This window comes from Lepidochelys kempii, chromosome 6 (genome assembly GCF_965140285.1).
Source record: "Lepidochelys kempii isolate rLepKem1 chromosome 6, rLepKem1.hap1, whole genome shotgun sequence".
Taxonomy (NCBI): domain Eukaryota; kingdom Metazoa; phylum Chordata; order Testudines; family Cheloniidae; genus Lepidochelys; species Lepidochelys kempii.
The window spans coordinates 25,866,046-25,891,279 of record NC_136385.1 but is presented as its reverse complement, the minus strand read 5'-3'; the positions used below and the strand labels follow the sequence as shown (position 1 = coordinate 25,891,279).

Sequence of the window (25,234 nt, the reverse complement as noted above, 5' to 3'; positions counted from 1 at the left end):
GTAGCAGAACTCCCAGCTCAGTGTGGCCGGGAGAGGGATGACCCCCCCAACATCCTGGCAGCCATGAGCTTCCTCCTGCCAGTCAGCTTTGCTCCCTGTTCTAGGCAAACTCTGCACAGAAGCAAGGAGGAGCAGGAGCAGCAGGAAGCTGTGGGAAGTTATTTGGGTTGGCTCCTACTCACTGTCCTGACAGAGCATGCAGCCCCAGGCAGGCCAAGGGGCACCAGAGAGCAGAGCAGGGACCAAGTGGCTGCCCTTGGGACTGCCTGTGCAGGGATGCCTGGGCACCAAAATTTGGTTCCGCTCTTGTGATCAGGAAGCCGTTTTCTTTGCAAAAAGCTTCTTATCAGTCTCCATTGAAAACCTTGCAGGCTTTCTGGTAGTGTGCTTGGAAACCAGCGTTTAGCAGACAGTGGGTTAACAGTGATCCGAGCAGCTCCTGTTGGCAGAGAGAGGTGTGGCTTCCGTTAGCAACAGAATGCAATAGACTGCAACACAAATTGTCAGCATAGAGAGGACTAAGGAAATTGCTGTAAGGAAGTCTGGAATACATCCGGAGGACTTCTGGGACTTGAGTGCGCACAGGAAAGCAATAGGGCTCAGTCCTAGTCCCAGCTTAACATGGGCTTGGACCCTTCAAGTCTAGTACAGCTGGAGTTTGTTGGAGGTTCTGGAACATACTTAAGGAGAAGGAAATTGGCTGGTGGGGGTGTGACAGGTGTCCCAGGGGAGCCAACTGAGGTTACTCAATTAGGGTGAACTGCAAAGAATGGGGCAGACAATCCCCCAAACTGGTGGATATTCCAATACTTAGATTTACCAAATCAGCACAAAAGAGCTTCTTGTAATAACTTACTGGTTACCCAGAAGCCAACAACACAGTTCCCTTAAAGTAACCCAGCCTCAGGCCTCCACCTAGACACCTAAGAAGAATAGGAGGATTAATAAAAATCTTATTCATCATATAAAAAATGTTCTACCAATCCCAAAGGATCAGACACGTTAATGAATATTCCATATCTTACCCAAATACACGCTTACAGCCAATTCTTGTTAACTAAAATGTTTTAAAAAAAGAAGGAGAATTGGTTAAGAGATCAGTATACATACAGACACGAGCACAATTCTTGAGGTTCAGATTCATAGCAGAGATGGTGAGCTTTGTAGAGGCAAAGAGTTCTTTCAGAAATAGTTCATAGGTTACAGTCCAGTGTTTATATAGAGAATGGTCCAGTCAGGACTGGGATCTCAGGCCTTATGGCTTAGGCTTTCCCTGCATGAAGCCTCAAGCAGATCTGATATGACAGGAGCAGGACCCAAGCCATTTTTTATACAACTTCAGGCCTTCCTTGACAGGTCAGAATCCTTAGGCGAATAATAGGCACTCCTGGGGACCTTGAAGTGCGCCCATTTTCTAGGCATCACTGGTGATTATCCATACAGATTAACATAAGGCAATTGCCTGTTAAATTGCTATACATTTCCAAGAGATGAATACAGTGATATCCTATGTTTACAGTTCATTTAAATGTTAAGATGTCCTTTTGCTCTCTGAATTAACAGAATACAGTATAGACAGGGACTGTTTGATTACATTGTTGTCTACCAATATATATGTAAATACACAAACATTATCTCTCCCATGTCTTGAAGGGTTGAATTTGAGTCATTTATCCTGTGGGATGCCTAACCCTTTCTGGTCATGCGTCAAGGGGGATTGCTAGAAATGGAAGGTCTGGACAGTGCGGAAAGTTTCATTCCACACCAACAAACACGTTTCTCGGAGACTGTAAATTTGCTGTTTTGTTTTGTAGTGGGATTGAAGTAAGCCTTCTCAATACCAGGAGGTGAATAATCCTGTCTGAGCTATGAGTTGGTTGTTTTTGTGTGTGGGTGTGGTTTTTTTGGTTGCAACTCACCTTTCAGCAGGAAAGCGTTGAGTTGATGTTAGCTTGTGGTTTTTTTAGGCTGATTGTTTTTTTCTTTTTGAACAATGATTTTAACTTCAGATTTTGTTTCACCCCCTTCTAGGAGGGTTTTCACTGCATTTGTTTGTTTTCAGCCAGCTAAAATATTTGTGTATTTGGCATTGGAGAGGGAAAGAATTCCAGGGACAATAGTTTGTCGCCTTTATTGGGGCCCACTCTTCAGGAAAGCATTTGGACTATTGCTTCCATTGCAGGGCCCAAAATAATAGCTCCCAGGTACAGAGCAAGTAGGAAGCACTTAGAGACCATGAAGGTATGTCTACACAGTAAGCATCACAAGCTTCAGCATTGGTTTCACAAGCCTGCCTGGGGAACGTGGATGCATACTCCATTGCCAGTCCACAATGCTTTGTCTCCACGCTGTTTTTAGTGTACTAGCTAGATTAAGGCTAGTGTGGGTATGCCTACTTGAGCTGTAGATTGTAGCTTAGATGTACCCTTAGGGGCATTTGACAAACTTAATAGTGAAATGCCTCCTTAGACTGTACAGGGTCACTGAATGCTGTGGTGAAGTTATTTCTCTGCAAGTCATCTTTAAAAACAATGGTCGTGGCACAGATACCTCAAAATGTAACTCTTCCTTCTGAACCCTGTTTTCCTACACTCCTTTATGGATACGAAACCTGGGTGGCCTATTGACAGCACCTCAAGAGTCTGGAGAGGTACCACCCACGATGCCTCCGGAATATCCTTTGCATCAGGTGGGAAGATTGTTGCACTAATTCCAGCATCCTCCCTGAAGACAATGTCACCAGCATTGAAACAATGATTCTCATGCAGCAACTCTGTTGGGTTGGACATTGTGTGCGGATGCCAGACTCTTGCCTCCCAAAACAAGTCGTCATACTCTCAACTCAACCATGGTCAGAGGAAACACACTTTCTGTGAGTCTTTTTAGTATCTCAAGAAAACTGATGTGGTTCCAGGATTGGACTCCTGAGTCATCTCAGGACCCATATGTAAATCTGTCACAGAGATGATCCTCGAATCGAGGGTGTGACGGTGCACCCCATAAGGCTTTATGTTAATGTTTGACTGTATATATGACATATGCCATGTAACACATCTATGTAAAGGTTATGATCTACTGAATATATTCATCCTATTTGCATGCATGTGTCATTCTTGTATTCGAAGTTATGAATATTGGCAGTATACTTGTTTGGTTTTAAATAGCCTTAGTAAGGCATTTGGTCAGCTTCTTTAGAAGGGAATTAAGTGCCCAATCAAGAAGCACTTAACGCTTGGAAGGCTCCAATCCACATAAGAAGTCTACATGAGGACATTCAAGGTAGCATGTGGACAATGGCTGTTGCTTGTAAAAACTGAGTCATGCATGGACATGTGACTTGCCCATGGGACTCCAAAACTCCATCTTGGAGCTGGACTTTGCAGAGGAGGGGGTCTCCACCCACAAGAGAGAGTCTATTTAAACCCCTGGGAGACACCTCCATTTGGTCTTCAGCTGGCTCAAGAGAGAGCCTCTCCACCCCCAAGGATACCTGAAAGAAACTGGAACAAAGGACAGTAACTACAGGGGGTGTGAGGGATTGCTGGACCCAGACTAGAAGGAGACTAGTCTGTAAAAGGAAGCTTACTGGAATTCCTCTGAGGGTGAGGTTTTTATCTGTATTCAGTTTTCTTACTGTATTAGACATAGACTTGCGTGTTCTATTTTATTTTGGTTGGTAATTTACTTTTTTCTGTCTGTTACTACTTGGAACCACTTACATCCTACTTTCGGTATTTAATGAAATCACTTTTTACTTATTAACCCAGAGTATATTAATACGTGGGGGGCAAACAGCTGTGCATATCTCTCTATCAGTGTTATAGAGGGTGAACAATTTATGAATTTACTCTGTATAAGCTTTATACAGGGTAAAACGGATTTATTTGGGGTTTGGATCCCATTGGGAGTTGAGCATCTGAGTGTTAAAGACAGGAACGCTTCTTAAGCTGCTTTCAATTAAGCCTACAGCTGTTAGGGGACATAGTTCAGACCTGAGTCTGGGTTTGCAGCAGGCTAGCAGGTCTGGCTCAAACCAGGCAGGGCACTGAAGTCCCAAGCTGGGAGGGCAGGGAAAGCAAGGGCAGAAGTAGTCTTGGCACATCAGTTGGCAACCCCAAGGGGGTTTCTGTGATGCAACCCATCACAGAGGGATTGCTGATATAGAAATCTTTTTATTTTAAAAAAATAGGGCTACTTAAAGGTGTGGTCAGGACCTGAGCAACCCCTTTTGGCTTGGCGTGACACTGCAGGTGTGCCCCACCTATAACTTGCTCAAGTGGAGCAGCAGTAGATTGCAATTGAACAGCCCAGGGGCAAGGAGAAGCAGACACCCACTAACCAGATGCTATGTATCTTTATAAGGCTTCAGGCCCCAGATATAGTCCCATACTGACAGTCCACACCTAAGTCTCTGAATCAGGTTAGACTTGTATCCAGATGCCTCGGGAGCAACTGCCACCCACTACTTCTCATCCTTGTTCTGCTTCCTGTTACTGTTATCCCTAGCCTGCAGCTGTAGGCTCCAGCCTGTTTTTTAAAGGGTTAGTACCTTTCCCCATGTGTGTGCTCACGGGCTGTTACAGTTCATGGTTAAGGTTATTATTATGTCATGGAAGTCACAGAATCCAGTGACTTCCATTGACCTCCGTGACACTTTTTGCCCCAGAGCTAGAGCTCCCAGTCAGACCCACACCCGCAGCTGCCAGCCCCAACACTGATAGGGGGGGACCCTGCAGCTGCCCAACCACAGCGGGGGGCTGGTGGACACAGGATTCTGTGTCTGGGCAGCTGCAGGGTCCCATGCCCGCCAAGGCTGGAGTCCCCACTGCCTGCCGGCTGGGCAGCTCTTGGACCCCTTAGAGCTGCCCAGCTGCCGCAGTGGGGGCGAGGGGACCCTGTAGCTCCCACACCCGCAGCAGTGAGGGACCGGGGAGCCCCAGCAGCAGTGGGTGCTGAACCTGCCTACCCCTTTTGTCAGGGATATTTTTATGAAAGTCAGGGACAGGTCATGGGTTTCTGTGAATTTTTGTTTATTACCTGTGACCTGTCCATGACTTTTGCTAAAAATATTTGTGACAAAGTGAAGCGTGGGCTTCATTCATGGTGCTTTACATATTCTACATTTTGATATAGGCTCTTGGTACTAGAAAAACTGACTCTGGAACTAGGATGTGAACTTTCATATTGTTAAGGGTCAAATAGCAATTATATAAATGTTTAAAATGGATTATCTACTCTTACATTGAAGCTGACTAAACAAGTATTTGAAGTACACCATTATTCTTTGCATATTTCAGGACTAATTCAGCCAAGAAGTAACTGTCACTTCTGGGCCTTAAAAGATCTGAATAAATTCACAGAAACTAAATATTCAAAGCTTCTACAATACAAGACACAGGGCAGTTTTTTGGTTAGTTTTGAGTTTGGGCCTGGCAGAAAACAATGTTGATGGTATTAGGTTTATTAATTGAAACAAACACTGTCCGTGATCACATTTTATCAATGAACACTGGCAACTGAGATGTTTTTACAGGAGATCTTAAATACCATGTTTGCATTCTGCAATTCTTAACTTAAATTGGCAACATGTAGATGGACATTCATGTAGTCTTCCTTACCCCTAGCTTTTTCAATACATTTCAGTCCTGACCCTGCTGCCCCTACTGTTGCTGTGATCCTGACAGTCTTGTTTAGGAGCGTCGGCTCTTGCCAAATTACTTTTCATAGTATCTACGAGCTATAGCAGCTATATCTTAAGAAAGCTTGTAATTCTCAAACTGTAGCTTACAGATGTTATAATTTTCTCCAATAAGATCTTGTAGATAAGCATTTGCAAGAATGATGACGTTCCTCATTTTTGTGGGATACTTCTGAGTGTCACCTTTGTCGGGATCTGTAATGTTCTGTAGAAAATGGAGCAGTGTGTATAGAAAGTTTTAAAATAGATTCAGGGTCTTTTATTTAGTGCACAATTCATATTATAAATATACAAATATTTTGCCTTTGTAGACTGATAGAGGCTGTTTTACCCATTTCTATTCACTTTTTAAGTTGCTCCGTTTGCTTAGTGGGCTAATTGACACAAGTGGGATAATGTAACTTTAGTCAAGAATCTGTTAATGTGTTTAACTTGATCCTCATGTTCTGAGAGTTTATAATTTTGGCACAACTTTCTCTGAGCTGGGACTTGATATTAAAAATGAAAATATCCCCCTCCCCTCCAGTCCCTCCAAAAATTAAAACCGATGCTTAATTTGGTTAGCCCGGTATAACTGTCACTCAGGAATGTCCGGTATAGGTCTGTGGTGTAGATCTGGCCTAAATCTCCTGCTGTCCTCTGATTCTTTCCCCTTACAATACAAACATGCTATAGTCTCTTCCATCTTAAAATCCACCAATGACCCCACTTGTCTTTTCAACTACTGCCCCTTGTCTCTTTCATCTCTAAGGTCAATGAACATACTGTACAATTGCTGTTTGGAGTTCATCTCTTCCAGTTTCGTCCTAGCCCCTCTCCAATCTGACTTCTGCCCCGTGCATGTCTCTGACACTGTCCTAGCTAAAGCTCAGAATCAGCTCCATTTCTCATCCTCTTTGATGAGTCGTTCATCTCTGACAGTCCGCCATGGACTACTTGAAATCTTGTCCCCTTTTGGCTTCTGTGAATCTGTAATCTCCTGGTTCTTCTCCAACCTCTAATTGTTCCTGCATTGTGTGTCCTTTGAAAGACACTTCTCATCTCCCCTTCCACTTGCTTTCTGTGGGGGTTCCACAGGGCTTTGTTCTTGGTCCCCTTCTCTTCTCCCTCTACATCTTATCTCTGGGTAATCTCATCCACAAACTAAATATCCACAAAACTCTCTCATTATCCACCTTTAAATCTCACCTCAAACATCTCCTTTGCCAAGATGGCTACAAAAAAACTTGGCAATGAGTAGGCTGATGGTGTGTAGTCACCACTGCTTATCGTGCTGGTCAATATTGTCTTCTTTCCTTGTACTTCCCCCATCTGTCTGTATCCATTGGTTGTCTCGTCTCTTATTTAGATCGTAAGCTTATCAGGGCAGACACTATTTATTTATTTTTTTTTGTTCTGAGTTTGTGCAGCAGCTAGTATAATGGTGACCTAGTCCAGGACTAGGGCTCTTAGGGAATACTGTTTGTTGTTTGTATTACCGTAGCACCTATCTTTCAAGTGTAATTTAAAATCAAACTTTTAAAATGTGTGATGTGATTTAAATAAAAATATTACCCGCACCCTTCATAACTCAGCACTGATATCCAAAGACCTGCATCATAATGCCATTATAGGTTTCTCCTAAGCATAGCTCATGCAAATTTACCACTTTGTTCATGCCACCAAAATTAGAACAAAATCGTGCTGAAGTGACTTGGTGGCCATTTCTTTAAGTTCTCCTTCCTCCATTTCTTGTTACAGAACCTTTTACCAGTGGAAATGAGCTATAAATTAGAATCTGATTTGTTTGTTCTACAGGTGTATATTGGTGAGCTTCCTCAGGATTTCCTACGTATCACCCCAACACAGCAGCAGCAGCAGATCCAATTGGATGCACAGGCAGCTCAACAGTTACAGTATGGAGGACCGATGGGCACAGTAGGCAGACTCAGCATCACTGTAGTACAGGTATAATTTGTAGCTCTCTTCTAATACATTTGTTAATCTGCTACATCTTCCACCCGTGGCCACCTGAGATCTGATGCTGAAATTGAAGTTGCTACACTAATTGGATAGCATATTTTCCACTAAGTGGCTCTGTGTATTGGTCTCTCATTATGAAATAGGACCTGTACACACAGTTCCTAGCAGTGTTTACATACTAATTGCACAGCATTAACTGTAATGCACAGTACTACAGTTTTCCTATTTAAAATTTCTTGTCAGTATTTACTATTTTGGCCACGTACAGTAATTGAGTGGACGTGTGCTTTGTCATTGGGTTACTAAACCATCAGGAGCAGCAGCTTCCGTAACATCTTTTGTTAAAATAACTTGTGGGCAGAAGCTTTTTTCATCCTGGAATAAGATCAGTTATGCGGGTGTAAAATAAGATACTGTATGACTGCAACTGCAGTTTATAATATTGGTCCTTCCTTAGTGCAGTTGGGGCTGAAGTAGATGATCCCTTCCAGGCCTATGTGTCTGATTCTATTTTTTTTATATATAGATATAGATTAAAAAAAGAATATAGTACTATATCAGTACAATACCTCTCCGATTCTTATTGTATTGTTTTAAATGTTTTAATGTTCAAAGTGAGAAGTTTTGGTGCTCCAGGGACAGTCCCTGGATAACTACTAGTTTCAGAGTAACAGCTGTGTTAGTCTGTATTCTCAAAAAGAAAAGGAGTACTTGTGGCACCTTAGAGACTAACCAATTTGAGCATAAGCTTTCGTGAGCTACAGCTCACTTCATCGGATGCATACTATGGAAAATACAGAAGATGTTTGTATACATACAAACCATGAAAAAATGGGTGTTTACCACTACAAAAGGTTTCCTCTCTCCCTACCCCACTCTCCTGCTGGTAATAGGTTATCAAAAGTGATCACTCTCCTTACAAAGTGTATGATAATCAAGGTGGGCCACTTCCAGCACAAATCCAGGGTTTAACAAGAACCTCTGGGGGGGGGGGGGAAGGGGAAATAGGTTACCTTGCATAATGACTTAGCCACTCCCAGTCTCTATTCAAGCCTAAGTTAATTGTATCTAATTTGCAAATGAATTCCAATTCAACAGTTTCTCGCTGGAGTCTGGATTTGAAGTTTTTTTGTTGTAATATAGCAACTTTCATGCCTGTAATCGCGTGACCGGAGAGACTGAAGTGTTCTCCGACTGGTTTGTGAATGTTATAATTCTTGACATCTGATTTGTGTCCATTTATTCTTTTACGTAGAGACTGTCCAGTTTGACAAATGTACCTGGCAGAGGGGCATTGCTGGCACATGATGGCATATATCACATTGGTGGATGTGCAGGTGAACGAGCCTCTGATAGTGTGGCTGATGTGATTAGGCCCTGTGATGGTGTTCCCTGAATAGATATGTGGGCACAGTTGGCAACGGGCTTTGTTGCAAGGATAGGTTCTTGGGTTAGTGGTTCTGTTGTGTGGTATGCGGTTGCTGGTGAGTATTTGCTTCAGGTTGGGGGGCTGTCTGTAGGCAAGGACTGGCCTGTCTCCCAAGATTTGTCTCCCCACTGACCGCTATTCCTACCTACATGCCTCCAGGTTTCACCCTGACCACACCACACGATCCATCGTCTACAGTCAAGCTCTGCGATACAACCACGTTTGCTCCAACCCCTCAGACAGAGACAAACACCTACAAGATCTCTATCAAGCATTCTTACAACTACAATACCCACCTGCTGAAGTGAAGAAACAGATTGATAGAGCCAGAAGAGTTCCCAGAAGTCACCTACTACAGGACAGGCCTAACAAAGAAAATAACAGAACGCCACTAGCCGTCACCTTCAGCCCCCAACTAAAACCCCTCCAATGCATTATTAAGGATCTACAACCTATCCTGAAGGATGACCCAACACACTCACAAATCTTGGGAGACAGGCCAGTCCTTGCCTACAGACAGCCCCCAACCTGAAGCAAATACTCACCAGCAACCGCATACCACACAACAGAACCACTAACCCAGGAACCTATCCTTGCAACAAAGCCCATTGCCAACTGTGCCCACATATCTATTCAGGGGACACCATCACAGGGCCTAATAACATCAGCCATGCTATCAGAGGCTCGTTCACCTGCACATCCACCAATGTGATATATGCCATCATGTGCCAGCAGTGCCACTCTGCCATGTACGTTGGTCAAACTGTGATGGTGTTCCCTGAATAGATATGTGGGCACAGTTGGCAACGGGCTTTGTAGCAAGCTTATGCTCAAATAAATTGGTTAGTCTCTAAGGTGCCACAAGTACTCCTTTTCTTTTGCAAAACTACTGTATCATCTTAGCCTTCTAAACTTTCCTAGAGATTGAAACTTCTGCATTCGCTTCATTCGACCATTATCTTGCTATCTAGTGTTGGTTAAGTAAACTTTCTGTTTAGGGGTGGGGATATTTGGAAGCCAAGCTCCCAGTATAACTTGACTTATGAAACAATAGTTGGCTTCTGGCTAAGAAATGATGATAAAAGAATATATTGGAGAAGTAGATGTGAGCTACGTTGTGCACGGCTTTGGAAGTGAAGGGAGAGTCCTTATATTTGATACAGAAGGTTAAAGGGAGCAGTTAAAAGAATTTCAGAAGGGTCTGGGTACATTCTAACTGATAGAAAAGGTAAATTATTTTTGGTACAGCCTTTTGGACAGACTGAAGTGAAGTAAGGCAAGGGCCCAAGAGGCCAGAGATGACGAGGTACAAGAAGTTTGGACTATTATCAGACAAAACATTGACATTATTGGAATCTTAAAATATTTTGCTGCTTCACAGAGAAAAATCTTCTGTGCACGTCATTCAGTTAAGAAGTAATGTGATATATTTTGCTAATTTGTTCCCTTGTTACTTGTGGGTTTTTGTGGCTTTTTTTTTAAAAGCCTTTAAAGAGTCATATTGTCATTGAGCCAGAACTAAAGAGGAATTAGTGTCAGAGACTCTGCTATTAATGTGTAAGAATACTGAAGTCCCAAGACTTGCTTCTTCTAGTCAGACTTTCATTGCCTTCATTCCAGACACTGTCCATATACATTTGTATATACATTTGTAATATGTAAAAATTTCAAAGGGGAATGACTTAACAGTACACTTTTTCTCATAATCTTTCAGTAACAATGAGTGGTGTAAACCTTGTGGCTTGGGCTCTAAAGCCAAAGGGTGGGGCACTTTTTCGGTATAGTAATACTATACTAGTGTAGTGCTCCTAATGTAGAAACAGGTCTACTAGCAAAGCTGCGGTTTGTACCAGTATAGTAAAGCCACTGTCAGTCAGGAATTGTGCCTCTTCATGTCTCTGACCAGCATAGATGTGCCAGCAGAAGTCCATAGTGTAGATGCAACTGTACCAAGATATAGGAGCCTCACATCTGATCAGCTAGTTATAAAACTCCTTAGTGTAGATGAGGCTCAGGCACTACATGAGCTATATGACAGTTTTTATGTGGTGGCAGGGAATTCCAGACTACCTATTAGATGCCAGAGGAACAAAGGCTATAAGCCACAAATGAATTTTGGACTCCCATTTTGTTCGAGTGCTGTTGGTTTTCTTGAGATATAGTCCCTACCCAGGGAATTAATCTTAAATAAACACAATACAATTCTAATACAATGCACAGGGTGAATTTATTTTAAAGCAGAGAGGGGATTTAATTTACTAGAGATACGAGTGTTACAACACTTCTTTGTGGCAGAGTGTTACACACACTCTTAGATATTACTAAGGTGGATTGATTTAAATCAGTAAGCTGGAAAGTCTTCATTTAAATCATTGACTTTAATTGTGTGTTTTCATTTGTATTTTCAGTTATTTTCCTAAAGAGATCTTGATTCTCATTGGTTGGTAACCATTAAAACATGTTGGTTTGCCACTAAATATAGTACGGCTGTCAAGCTATTTAAAAAAAGTAATCGTGATTAATCGCAGTTCTAATGACACTGTTAAAGAATAACAGAATACAATTTTTTTGTTTTCTATATTTTCAAATATATTGATTTCAATTACAACAGGATACAAAATGTACAGTGCTCACTTTATATTTATTACAAATATTTGCACTGTAAAAAAATGAACAAAAGAAATAGTATTTCAGTTCACCTCATACAAGTATTGTAGTGCAATCTCTTTATCATGAAAGTTGAATTTACAAATGTAGAACTATAATTTTTACATAACTCCCTTCAGCTGAGTGAGCCCTTGTTTGCAAAAGAGGGTGGATTTTACCTCTGGGATTGGACATGCAGCCGGAGAGGAGAGGCTGGTACAGGGAGACTGAGCTCACCAGGCCCTTGTTCTCTGTGGCAGTGTTTCTGAATCTTTGTGCTGGCGACCCTATTGGGACTTAAAAAACAAAAACAAAAAACCTCTCCCTCCCTCCCTCTCCCCCCCAAAAGAAAAAAAAATTGTGACCTCCCCCATACATTCAGCCCTGGGGGATGCAGGGCTCTGGGGCTCCCATGCCCCCCTTCCCATCCAGAGGTATGTGATTAACATGTTAAAAAAATGAATGCGTTAATTTTGTTTACAGTTAATTGCAGGTGTTAACTGCAATCGACAGTCGTCAAATATAGCCTTTACACTAAATTTGTTGCTTTTTGCGAACCACATTTATTTAGGCAGTTGTATAGCTTATCCTAGAATGATAGCATCAGAGAAATGTAGGGCTGGAAGTGACCTTGAAGTCAAGTCCAGCCCACTACACTAAGGCAGGACCAAGTAAACATAGACTATCCGTGGCTGGTGTCCAGCCTGTAAAAACCTCTTACGATGGGGATTTCACAACCTCCCTTGGAAAGCCTATTCCAGAGCTAGAAAGATGTTTTTCCTAATATCTAACCTAACTCTGCCTTGCTCTACCCCTGAGGATTGCTTTTTTTATTTGAGCCTCTGTCCACATCATAGGTGGGCCCAGTCAGTATCCCCTTTCGATTGTGACAGACTTCTTCTAAACTAATATAGTTTCATTTCATAAGAATTAATAAAGAAAATGGCAAACTTAATTTTATTTTCTTCTTCTTTTATTCCTTTTTGGTTTCTTCCCAGGCAAAACTGGCAAAGAACTATGGTATGACCCGCATGGATCCATACTGTCGGGTACGGCTTGGCTATGCTGTGTATGAAACTCCTACAGCACACAATGGAGCCAAAAACCCACGCTGGAACAAAGTTATTCAGTGCACTGTTCCCCCGGGTGTGGACTCTTTCTATCTTGAGATATTTGATGAGGTTAGAATTTTATTTGTGCTTTGCTGGTTTGAGGTTGGTGTGGGACCTTACAAAGCCGGACTGAGGTGACGTAGCCCAGTGATGTATACCGGCACCTGGAATGTTTCAGGTTTTTTTTGTGGTGGATCACACTTTCACAAATTTCTTTTCAACCACAACAGGTAGAGGTACTGTCTCTAATGAGAGCTGAGATTCTGATATAATTGTATGAGTTCTGGAGGGATGAGATAGGGGTTGTGAGAAGGTTATGTTAGCCTTAAAATCAAGCGGTTTCTGAATACTCTAATGCTAAACTACAGTGCAGTACCTGAGGAGCATTCTTTTATTCTGCACTTCATACTAAAAATAGGCTGCTCATGCAGTTCTGTGGGAGATAATGTTGCAAGACTTTTCAAATCCGATTATAGCTTTAATCTAAGATGTAAGAGTTTTGGTGACAGTAAATCAGTTAAATGTAGAATAATCTTTGTAGACAAATTTGAATTAAAAAATGATTCCATCAAGAGGTTCTAGTGAGTAAAATTCATTTTACATGATTATGAGCCGGAATCCCAGGTTCACATCACGTTTTCTCCTTGCAACTATAATTTCCTCCTGGTTCTTTCTGCTGCCGCCGCCTCCCACTTTACTCATTGAATATCGTTTCCTCCCAGCTCCCCTCTGCTGCTTGTACTTACTATCCTTGGTGTCTAAAACTTTCCCTACTGCTCCTGGTGCATGTGTGGGAGAGACAGTAGCATTAGAAAGCTATCTATAACGGTAACATGTTAGAATCTTGTACCTTACAGGTATAAAATCACATCTTTGGGTTTTCATAGTTTTCAAGATTTTTCTTTCAGTATAATTGTCTTATGTGAAGGTGGCCAATCTTCTGGCTATCAAGTGCTGGATAGTGTACTTTGGAACCCTAAACTACTCAAGCTCCTGAATGGTCATGGTAGAGAGTACCAGGGTTCTCAATGAATAGATGCCATCGGTGTCTCCTTTGAGAGGAATCAGCCATCCCACCTGAATAACCTGACCAGCAATGAAGAAATCATCCCTTTACACAAGAGACCTCACACACTGTCTTCCCTTTTCTGAGCAAACTATCAAGAAGCAAAACCTTCCGTTCTGTTGGTATTCTGGATTCCTCTGTTAGGGTTCAAGACTTAACATGGTACTTAACGCTTGTTCTTGTGGGTGATCACCTGCCCACAGACAAGGAAGTACATCTGTACTCAACTTACTGGATTTCTGACACTTGATATTGTTGATGACCAAATTACTCCTGTCCTGGTCTCAAGAAGCTGCAGAGCCAAACGGAAACACAGTGAAATGGCTTAGGTCCTTCCTCCTTGGACTGAATCCAGAGGATTATTGGTGGGCATTTGATCTCCAGGGCTTTCCATCTGCAGAATTCAATAAGGTTTAATTCTCTCCCCTCATGTTATTCAACATCTGTATGAAAACATTAGGAGAGTTCTCATTTACACCAAATGTAAATAGGTCCATTTCTCAGTACATAAGTGAAATTGGCTGCCTACAAAGCAGCTGTCTTAATCTGGAACCCAGACAAGACTAAGGTGGTGCTGGTGGGAGAACTTGCTTACTTTTGTAGCATGCGCCACTATCAAGGGCATTTTTCCTTCAGAATAAGTTGGATGCCTAGATAACCACAGACAAATAACTGGTGACCCTATAGGACTCAGACCTGACTGTGGTGGTCTGTGCATTCGTGACTTCCTGCCTTGATTACGAAATTTGTTAGATGTAGAAATGAAACCACATTCCCTTAAAAAGCTTAATCTGGTTTAAAAAAAAATGCAATAGCCCATCTACTTAACAAAACTGTTCACTTTGAACATGTGCTTCGCTGTCTGCGCTGACAGCCTCTTGAATAAAAAATAAAAATAATTTTCATGGGAGATGTATTCCTTTGGAACAATGGCTCTGTGGTGGATATGTGGAAGCTTGTGATTGCAGGAGACAGAACTTTCACAGGAGCTGGACCTGTGGAACTCACTCCCACAAGAGAAATGACCAACATCCTCACTAATAATTCGACAACTACACACATCTCATTTCTGCCTAGTTCACCCTCAGTTTCTCCACACAGGCCCATGCATGTGCACACAAGAGAATCCCTACAAACTAATCAAGGTTTATCTTTTGCATTCGAGGAATGAAAAATATGTATTTTCTATCTTTAGATACTTGATAGGTACTCACATACTGTGGTATTAGGAATCATAAAAGAGATGTGGATGCATATATGGTGAGTGAATAGAGATGATCACAAATGAATCAAAGCATATGCTTCCTTAAAAAGGAGGCAATGTTGGTAGGCTCTCTAACTTTTTGTATTACTTATACGTTTTCTGCCCTCACACACAAGTTTTTCTGCAGCTCTACCAGTAGTAGAAAGTGGTAAGGAAATATTCTACTCTAGCAAATTTATCTAGCACTGGTTTTAGTAAGTCTGTTTTGGCTTAGAGAATCGTAACCAAACAGGTATTTCCACATCTGATTTTTATCTAGTCTATCTTACTGCCATTGTGTGATTGCGCCTTACAGTATGTTTTTCATTGTTTTTGTCCAGTTTTGGGTTAAATGTGTCAAGCAGTTGGGCTTTCACTGCTTCCTGTTTGGAAGATTAATTTTGTCCTCTCTCCAAAGAAAATTGATGTGAACAGTCAAGGCATTCAAAAGTAAAACTGGTTTTTCTGGGGGTGGATTTGGAGGCTTCACTTCGGGATTCCAACTGTAGGGAACAATTTTCTGTGCAACAGAGTTGGCAGTTTCCCAGGAAAAATTAATTGAGGATGGTGCAGGTAAATACCATCTTAAACCCAGTTTAAACCTGGAAATTGGGAAGAATAATTGCATCAGTGTCCTGCAAGTTCAGCAACCATAGAACAAATCTTTTCAAACTAGATACATCCATTGAAAAGTGAGGAATAGGTCCACTACATCAAAGTTGGTCTGCTGCTGCCAAATGCTACGAAACCAAATGGCCCTGGACCGGTAGTCTGCAATTCTGCATGCTTCTGATTGTTTAATGCTTCAAGCCTACAACTCTGCCTTGTTGTTTTCTATAATGGAATGTTTTTGCCTCTTGTTTAATATAATAATGAAAACTGAAATGAGTCATGACATGTATAACTTCCTCGAGAAAATACCAAACCAAAAATATACATACACTCTGATCTATATTATGACTATATTAGTATTGTGCCCACTGCAGTTTACTTTTTATTTGTATAGTCCTAAATTAATCTATGAATCTATTGCCTTATGTAACCACAATTTGAATAAAACTAAGTGCAATGTGGTGTGCATTAACAAAACAATTTTGAAAAATAGGAAATGCCTTAAGCTGGGACTAACTAGTTTTTTCCTGGACTGTAAAAACATGTCTGGTAAATGCCAGGTCATCTTTGCTGTCTAAAGAGCAAAAATTTTTCCCCTCAAGTTGGTTTCCAGTTTTATGTAGTTTGGATCCTTTAGTGAGGATAAATGGGTGGCTAGTAGTTCAAAATAGCAGTAGTTCAACTAGAGGCATTCAGATCAATCAGCATTTGAGAACCTACAATATATATCACTTTGGAGCTGCTGTCAGTGCAGTCCATACTGATGCTAATGTTGCAATTGTTTAGCACGTTCCATCTGTGGATAGGAGAGTAATAAGCTGTCTCTGGCTGCCCTGTCGCAACTCCCCACGCTGAAAAGCCATAGTCCCTCTTTTAAAAAGTACTTAGACGTATTCTTACTGGAATACAATATTCAGTAGGGAAAAATCTTTGCAGGGAATACTGGCTGAACAACCTAGTGTTTAATTTCTGCTGTCAAAGTTGTGTTGCAAAGGATGGCTTAAAACTGAACTGGGTAAAATGTGACACTGAGACTTGTTCAAAGAACGTTAATCAGAAATCGTGTTCAGGAATTTTTTTTGAAGGCTGCGAGTTTGATCAGAAATATTTTATTTCTAATGCCTTTCAGCGAGCCTTTTCAATGGATGACCGCATCGCCTGGACACACATTACTATTCCTGAGTCTCTGAAACAAGGAAAGGTGGAGGATGAGTGGTATAGCCTGAGTGGAAGGCAGGGTGATGACAAAGAAGGAATGATTAACCTGGTCATGTCGTATACGGTAAGCCAAATGCGTGTTTGCCCTCAGGATATGGAGGGTGGCTTTCTTAGGGATGGGAACAGAGGAGAAGTCTGACATGGTTTTACTGAGCTGTTCTATTATGTTTTGTCATGTTGATTTTATATTGTTGACGACTATTGATATAGTTATTAGTTAATATTTTAACTGTCCTATCAATAAACACTACCATTCTTCTCAGTGAGATAGCTGGACGTTGCACTTGCTGTATAGCATGTTATCCTAAAAGGTGGACACACCATGAGTTGAAAGAAGAAAAATGGTATCCAGATTCTTTGAGGCTCTTCATATTTCCTGATTTTCCAAAAAGACAAGTCCTCCATGCTGTTCTGTCTACAGCTGAAGTTTAGTTTTTCCAACTGTGTGAAACTGTTGCTGCTTGTATAACAATATAACCCTTCACCCCTACAAGCTTTCTAAGTAACCTGAATTGTAGTATTCCTGATTGTTTGAGTAGGCTTAACTAATCATTCTTCACTTCGACGGTGATCGAAGTGATTTTCAGTGCTCCTATAATGACTAGTTTTAATCTTTTAGGTTGAAGGCACAGACAGCTCAAAATTCACAATGAACTTTTACTTTCACATGGAAGACTGTAGGTTTTATATTACAAGCACAAGAGTAAAGACAGATGTTCCAGATCAGATTAATGCTCAACCGGAGACTTTCAAATTTCATAACATCAAAAGTCATACAAGGCTAAGAATAGGTTAAAAGAACCTTTTGCAAGGGGAAGATTCTGGGAAAGCTTTGTGTTGAAAAATTAGATGGCTTTTGGTCCAGAAGGCACTCTTCAGATGGGGGGACTTTACCACTTGTACTTACAGTGAGTGGTGGAACTACTCTTAAGTACTACTGATTGGGGAGTAAGGGTGGTAGAACTTAACCAAGAAGCACTCTGCAAACTCAGGACCAACTTGATCCTGGGTTTGACTTGTTCAGAACTTCGGGATCCAAATTATTGTTATTGATCATGACAGATTCCACCATGTTTACAAACAGTTTAGATCACTAAAGGTAGGTATTGAATGATTTAAGCACTGCCTGCAAAAATTGCCAATTAGAAAAGAGAAAAAGTAAATGAACAAGATCAGAGAGCTCAAGGAGCCTTGGACGATATTAACCTTTAAAACACTATACAAGATGCAGTACACCCCCTTGTGGACATGGATAATATGATTTTTTTATCTTTGATCAGTGAGAATATTAGTATTAATGGAAGTTGTAAAGTGTCTAAATTGAGACTGCTTTAAACCAAATATTCACATTCTTTGGCTCATCTAAATTAATCCAGCTGGGCTCACTTGATTTTGAGAAATTGCTTCCTTTTTAAATAGTAATGGATTAAAGTTGTTTATATAGAATTTACTCTATTGAAAAACTTTACAATTTGTGAAATGAAGTAGAATTCATGAACAGATATACAGAAGTTTGGAAATTCAGATTATTTCCTCCTACTTACTAATGAATACCTCATTTTTATCTGGGAATTGTTACAAAAAGCTAGCTTAATTTGACATGGCTTCCTGGATTATAGATTCATTCCTTCAAATGGCAATTCATTTTGAGTACTCACATTGACTTCCTGAAAAGTGATATTAATATCTATTATTGCCAACAAACTGTGTGCTGTACTAGTCAATGTAAAGTGACTAGCAAGACTTGAAGGTTTTGCTCAAATGCATTGTCAACTTTAGTTGTGTGTTAACTGGTTTTTTTTGTCATCCATTTGGTATTAAGTCCATACCAGCTGCCATGATGATGCAGCCGCAGCCAGTGGTCCTGATGCCCACAATATACCAGCAAGGAGTTGGATATGTACCTATTGCAGGTATGTTCTCCATCCTTCCTTAAGGGTTTTGGAAAATTATTTTGGAGGTCTGACAGAATAATTACTGAATTTCTCTTGTGTTCTGTGTACCGGGAGGTTGGCAGTGTCTGTTATATGGTCCTTTCTCAACTGTGTAATGTTGAGGGGGAGAGGGAAGGCAGGAGAGCAACCAAACCCAAATAGGGAGTCAGCTTTTGGTCTAAACGATTTACATTGCGTTAACTAAAGATGTGATTTGTAAACTGGGTTAGTTAAATCAGTGCAAAAGGCTTATTTAGGTTTAAACCAAGACTAGTCTACACATGAGTTATTCCGGAATAAGGTAGGGTATGAATTTAAAGCAGAATAGCTCTTCCAGAATAACTCCATACATAGACAAGCTCTAAATAGATTAGAAATCTGTTTAACTTAAACTGAAATACAATTGTCTGAATATTGTGTATAAACAATACTACTTTGTTGTGTGGACAAGGCCTTAGGCTGGCACAGTGGAAGCTCCCATCTTCATATGTTGGACGGGTTGTCAGTACCATAGGCAAGGTTCAGACTGAGAGTCTAAAAAGTGGTGGTGTGCTACACAGTCCCAGAGTAGCAGGATGTTCCTGCAGTGACATAGTTAATGCTGTTGTTGAAGTCATCCATTAAAGCTTAAGATTTAGTGCCTTTGAAATGAATTGGGGAAGTTCACACCTCTCTCATTGCTCTTATTTGTCTGTGCATACTCACTCAGGTAGTGCTTGCATCAATTCAATTTCATCTATAATGCTTAGTCGCTCTTTTTAAATTAGTTTAAATTCTGTGGAAATTCAGATGCTGCCAGAGAAATACTAAGATAGTATGCTGGCTACTACCAGCTCAGATGGATCCCTTACCTGAACCCACCAGAGATTGGGAGCATCATGGAGATCACTTGCATTGGAGGTTAAGGAAGAGGGGGGTGCTCTCTATTCCATATTCCAATTTCTCATTCTAGAGTAGGGCCAAGGGAAGTAGGTGCAATGGGGAATTCCCAAGGCACTGTGGTGCGGAGGAGGAATCTTCCCCATAGGCCACAGCAGAGCTGCTCTGCAACTTGGGAATCTTGCCACAGGACTTAAGTAGTTTGCTTTGTGTTTGTGCTCATCTTCCCAAGAGGATTTGTCAGTGGATCTATATGGCAGCAGATCAACTGGTCCCCAGCTTCCTTCTCCACAGTGGTGTACAGGAAGTTTCCATGGATCTGGGATCTGTTACTCAGGGAGTCTGGGCTCCTGTAGACTCCCCAAATCCTCTCTTGTGTAGCAGAACTGCACCACTTCTACTCTGTTGGCAGAGTCTTCTGTGCTCACAGAGGGACAGAATCTACCCATGAGTGCACTTCTTTGCAATAGCATGCAGAAGAAAGTTATTTAAAGTAGCAGCCCAGAATACACAGGTAGCTGAAGACCAACTTTTTCTTCAGAGGGTTTAACAGACTTTCTCTGCTGAAATTCACTGCACTATTGTACACAACTGAGACAATGAGAGAGCCTATACATTGAAGCAGAGGCCCTTTATTTTTGTAAAAAAGTAGTAAAAATCAATTATAGACTGTGAAATTGCCTTTCAAACTTCAGAAGCAGCACTAAATTATTTAATAGGCTTTTTGTGGTATTTTATTTCTCACATGACATGGTGTTTAAAAGCTTCATTCTGGTATAATATGGACATGGATTGAGGTGCAGTAGCTACTCTAATATAATGTTAGTAGGTGTACATCGAAGGGAAAGACTGAATTCAGTATGGGTTTTTTGGTTTAAGTTTAATAAATGCATTCAAGTCCATGTGAATAAGTGACAGAATGGATAGGGCATAGAATATCAGGGTTGGAAGAGACCTCAGGAGGTCATCTAGTCCAGCCCCCTGCTCAGAGCAGGACCGATCCCCAATTAAATCATCCCAGCCAGGGTTTTGTCAAGCCTGACCTTAAAAACTTCTAAGGAAGGAGATTCCACCACCTCCCTAGGTAACGCATTCCAGTGTTTCACCACCCTCCTAGTGAAAAAGTTTTTCCTAATATCCAACCTAAATCTCCCCCACTGCAACTTGAGACCATTACTCCTTGTCCTGTCATCTGCTATCACTGAGAATAGTCTAGATCCATCCTCTTTGGAACCACCTTTTAGGTAGTTGAAAGCAGCTATCAAATCCCCCCTCATCTCTCTCCAATTTTTCCACATCCTTCTTGTAGTGTGGGGCCCAAAACTGGACACAGTACTCCAGATGAGGCCTCACCAATGTCGAATAGAGGGGAACGATCACGTCCCTCAGTCTGCTGGCAATGCCCCTACTTATACATCCCAAAATGCCATTGGCCTTCTTGGCAGCAAGGGCACACTGTTGACTCATATCCAGCTTCTCGTCCACTGTAACGCCTAGGTCCTTTTCTGCAGAACTGCTGCCGAGTCATTCAGTCCCTAGTCTGTAGCGGTGCATTGGATTCTTCCGTCCTAAGTACAAGACTCTGCACTTGTCCTTGTTGAACCTCATCAGATTTCTTTTGGCCCAATCCTCTAATTTGTCTAGGGCCCTCTGTATTCTATCCCTACCCTCCAGCATATCACCTCTCCTCCCAGTTTAGTGTCATCTGCAAACTTGCTGAGGGTGCAATCCACACCATCCTCCAGATCATTTATGAAGATATTGAACAAAACCGGCCCCAGGACCGACCCTTGGGGCACTCCACTTGGTACCGGCTGCCAACTAGACATGGAGCCATTGATCACTACCTGTTGAGCCCGACAATCTAGCCAGCTTTCTATCCACCTTATGGTCCATTCATCCAGCCCATACTTCTTTAACTTGCTGGCAAGAATAGTGTGGGAGACAGTGTCAAAAGCTTTGCTAAAGTCAAGAAACAACACGTCCACCGCTTTCCCCTCATGCACAGAGCCAGTTATCTCATGCATGACTTGCCCTTGGTGAGTCCATGTTGACTGTTCCTGATCACTTTCCTCTAAGTGCTTCAGAATTGACTCCTTGAGGACCTGCTCCATGATTTTTCCAGGGACTGAGGTGAGGCTGACTGGCCTGTAGTTCCCAGGATCCTCCTCCTTCCCTTTTTTGAAGATGGGCACTACATTAGCCTTTTTCCAGTCATCCGGGACTTCCCCCGATCGCCATGAGTTTTCAAAGATAATGGTCAATGGCTCTGCAATCACATCCGTCAACTCCTTTAGCACTCTCGGATGCAACGCAGCCGGCCCCATGGACTTGTGCACGTCCAGCTTTTCTAAATAGTCCCGAACCACTTCTTTCTCCACAAAGGGCTGGTCACCTCCTCCCCATGCTGTGCTGCCCAGTGCAGTAGTCTGGGAGCTGACCTTATTCATAAAGGCAGAGGCAAAAAAAGCATTGAGTACATTAGCTTTTTCCACATCCTCTGTCACTAGGTTGCCTCCCTCATTCAGTAAGGGGCCCACACTTTCCTTGACTTTCTTCTTGTTGCTAACATACCTGAAGAAACCCTTCTTGTTATTCTTAACATCTTGTTAGCTGCAACTCCAGGTGTGATTTGGCCTTCCTGATTTCTCTCCTGCATCCCCAAGCAATATTTTTATACTCATCCCCAGTCATTTGTCCAATCTTTCACTTCTTGTAAGCTTCTTTTTTGTGTTCAAGATCATCAAGGATTTCACTGTTAAGCCAAGCTGGTTGCCTGCCATATTTACTATTCTTTCTACACATTAGGATGGTTTGTCCCTGTAACCTCAATAAGGATTCTTTAAAATACAGCCAGCTCTCCTGGACTCCTTTCCCCCTCATGTTATTCTCCCAGGGGATCTTGCCCATCAGTTCCCTGAGGGAGTCAGTCTGCTTTTCTGAAGTCCAGGGTCCGTATTCTGCTGCTTTCCTTTCTTCCGTGTGTCAGGATCCTGAACTTGACCATCTCATGGTCACTGCCTCCTAGGTTCCCATCCACTTTAGCTTCCCCTACTAATTCTTCCTGGTTTGTGAGCAGCAGGTGAAGAAGAGCTCTGCCCCGAATTGGTTCCTCCAGCACTTGCACCAGGAAGGCATGATCACAGCACCAAGGGCTGAACCCAAATCTGATTCCAAACTCATTTTATTAGAGTTAATATGAAGTTTAAATTCCATCAGGAATCTGGGTTACCTGGCATGTGGAAGCAATTTTACTCCACAGTAGTAATGTATATAAGACTGTTGAAATAACTGCACACACAAAAGATTGAAGCATTAAACAGTGAGTGTACTAGAGTTTTACACACTTTGTTGCTTATGTAGTCCTAGTGCATTGCACCCAACAGGGACTCTGGCATTCCTCTACATCCCCCATGTTCAGGAACCCCCTGCAATACAATTCCCTCCCTCATGCTGGTGGCTCTGGGTCCCCCAAGCCACGGGCTCTTTGTTCACCACTGCCTTCTCCTCCTTTCCACTTTCATTTTCTTTCTATCTTGAAGAAAGTCTTTCAGGGCAGCAACATTTTAAACTGTATCAAGAAATAAAAATGGGGAGGAGGAAGGGTATTGTTATGCAGCAATGTGTTTAATGGCTACCAGCAACTGGTTCTTTGCTCTGTAGACAACTAACAAAGGTGGTTGAAGCTGCTGGCACTGCTAATCAGATGCTGAAACTGCATGTGTGCCCCACTTCTTCCTTTCGGCTTTGATTATTTTTCCCCCACCAAAGTCAATAGGGTTCTGTCCACTGAGAGAGCATTCTCTGAAACCTTGGAATTTGTCAGTTGCAGTGTTCAAAAGTTACTGTGTTACAGAGAAATGCCATTTAATTGAGTGTTAGACCTCATTTCACCAGCCAACTAACTGGTTTTGACTGTAATTCATATACTCTGAAGTGCGATTCCATTATGATATAAACCAAATGCATATGTTCTTGTATTTTTCAACTAGAATTTAATATTTTTCTTATTGTAGCTTCAAAATCATTAATGTAATAAATACTTCATATACAGTATGGATTTCAGTGCTCCACAAACAAGAGGATGTGAATGAGTCCTGGGAGATTACAACTGAATGCTGTACAGAATTTCTCAAACAGCTCTACAAAAAATTGCAATGCTAGCCTCTCTGGCCCAGTCCTATTGCATGTTGTAATAAGGACCATGCCTATACTAAGGGCATGTCTACACTTACCTCCGGAGCGATCGATCCAACAGGTCGATTTATCGTGTCTAGTGAAGACGCGATAAATCAGCTGCCGAGGCTCTCCCGTCGACTGTGGTACTCCACCAGAGCGAGAAGCGTAGGTGGAGTCGACGGGGAGCGTCAACAGTCTACCTACCGCAGTGAAGACACTGCAGTAAGTAGATCTAAGTACGTCGACTTCAGCTACATTATTCACGTAGCTGAAGTTGCGTAACTTAGATCGAGCTACCCCCCCATAGTGTAGACCAAGCCTAAGAGTGCTCTGGCAGTGCTTAATTTGTAATGAAAGAGGTGCCAGGGCTCAAGCAATTTTTTTTACTTTCATAATTGATGTGGCAAGCCCAGAGATGCCAGGGCAACGTGTTGCCAAGTCCAGAGGTGCTGCGGCTCAACCCTGGCACAAATTGTGCACTGAATATTGGTACACTATACTAGCCAAGTACTGGTGCAGATGCAGCTATAGTGGCAAAGTTGCGCTTTGCACTTGTGTAGTAAAACTAGCCTCTTCCAACAAAACAAGTTATACCGTTAAAAGCACAGAGATGTGAAGACATGTGGTCCCGGACCTGTATCAGCAGAAGTCTGTAGTGTAGACCTGACCTGAGACTCATTTACACATGAAAACATGGCTTTCTTCAGAGTTGAAAGATTAGTGCTCTTCTGTAATCTGATGTGCACACCACCTAGTGTTGTCTGCCCCTTTCCACTTCAATTTGAAAATATTTAAAAAATCTTTTGAAGAACTTTTATTGGTGAAACCTCTTCTAAGCAGAAAAGCACAGAAATCTGAGATTTAGTGCATATGACAGTATTTATTTCCTATATTAAATGTCGAATTTCCTAACTCATATTTGTGTAGTACAGAAGTGTCCTTATCTGGTAACATACCTGTACCGGTGTGGGTGGAGTAGCAGAGTTGTTCCACAGCCATGGCATACTTATATGTAGTACTGTACTCATTACTGCGGCATTTGTTTTCAGAGTTAACTTGTTGCTTCAGTTATTACTGTGAATGAAAATATTAGGAAATCCTGCTTCTCTACTTAAACAAGTCTTTATTTTTCAGACCACCATGAATTGCTTCCTTTATTTAACAAATGTCAGATTTTTCCTTTTTTTTTTTTTTAAAGGACTCCAGAGGTGACTTAGAAGAAAATATTATGGACAGTTTAATGGGTTTTATTAAAT

At 41.7% G+C, this 25,234-nt stretch overlaps 1 protein-coding gene across 2 annotated transcripts in view; it reads left to right on the top strand.

Annotated features, from left to right (window-relative positions):
• TOLLIP (toll interacting protein) overlaps positions 1-25,234 on the top strand; it is a 58,176-nt gene that overhangs the window by 12,811 nt on the left and 20,131 nt on the right. For both annotated transcript variants that reach the window (XM_073347201.1, XM_073347200.1), the window contains exons 2-5: positions 7,496-7,645; positions 12,734-12,916; positions 16,898-17,050; positions 18,809-18,899. In XM_073347201.1, coding sequence (XP_073203302.1) covers positions 7,496-7,645; positions 12,734-12,916; positions 16,898-17,050; positions 18,809-18,899 — 577 coding nt within the window. The remainder of the gene's footprint in view (positions 1-7,495; positions 7,646-12,733; positions 12,917-16,897; positions 17,051-18,808; positions 18,900-25,234) is intronic.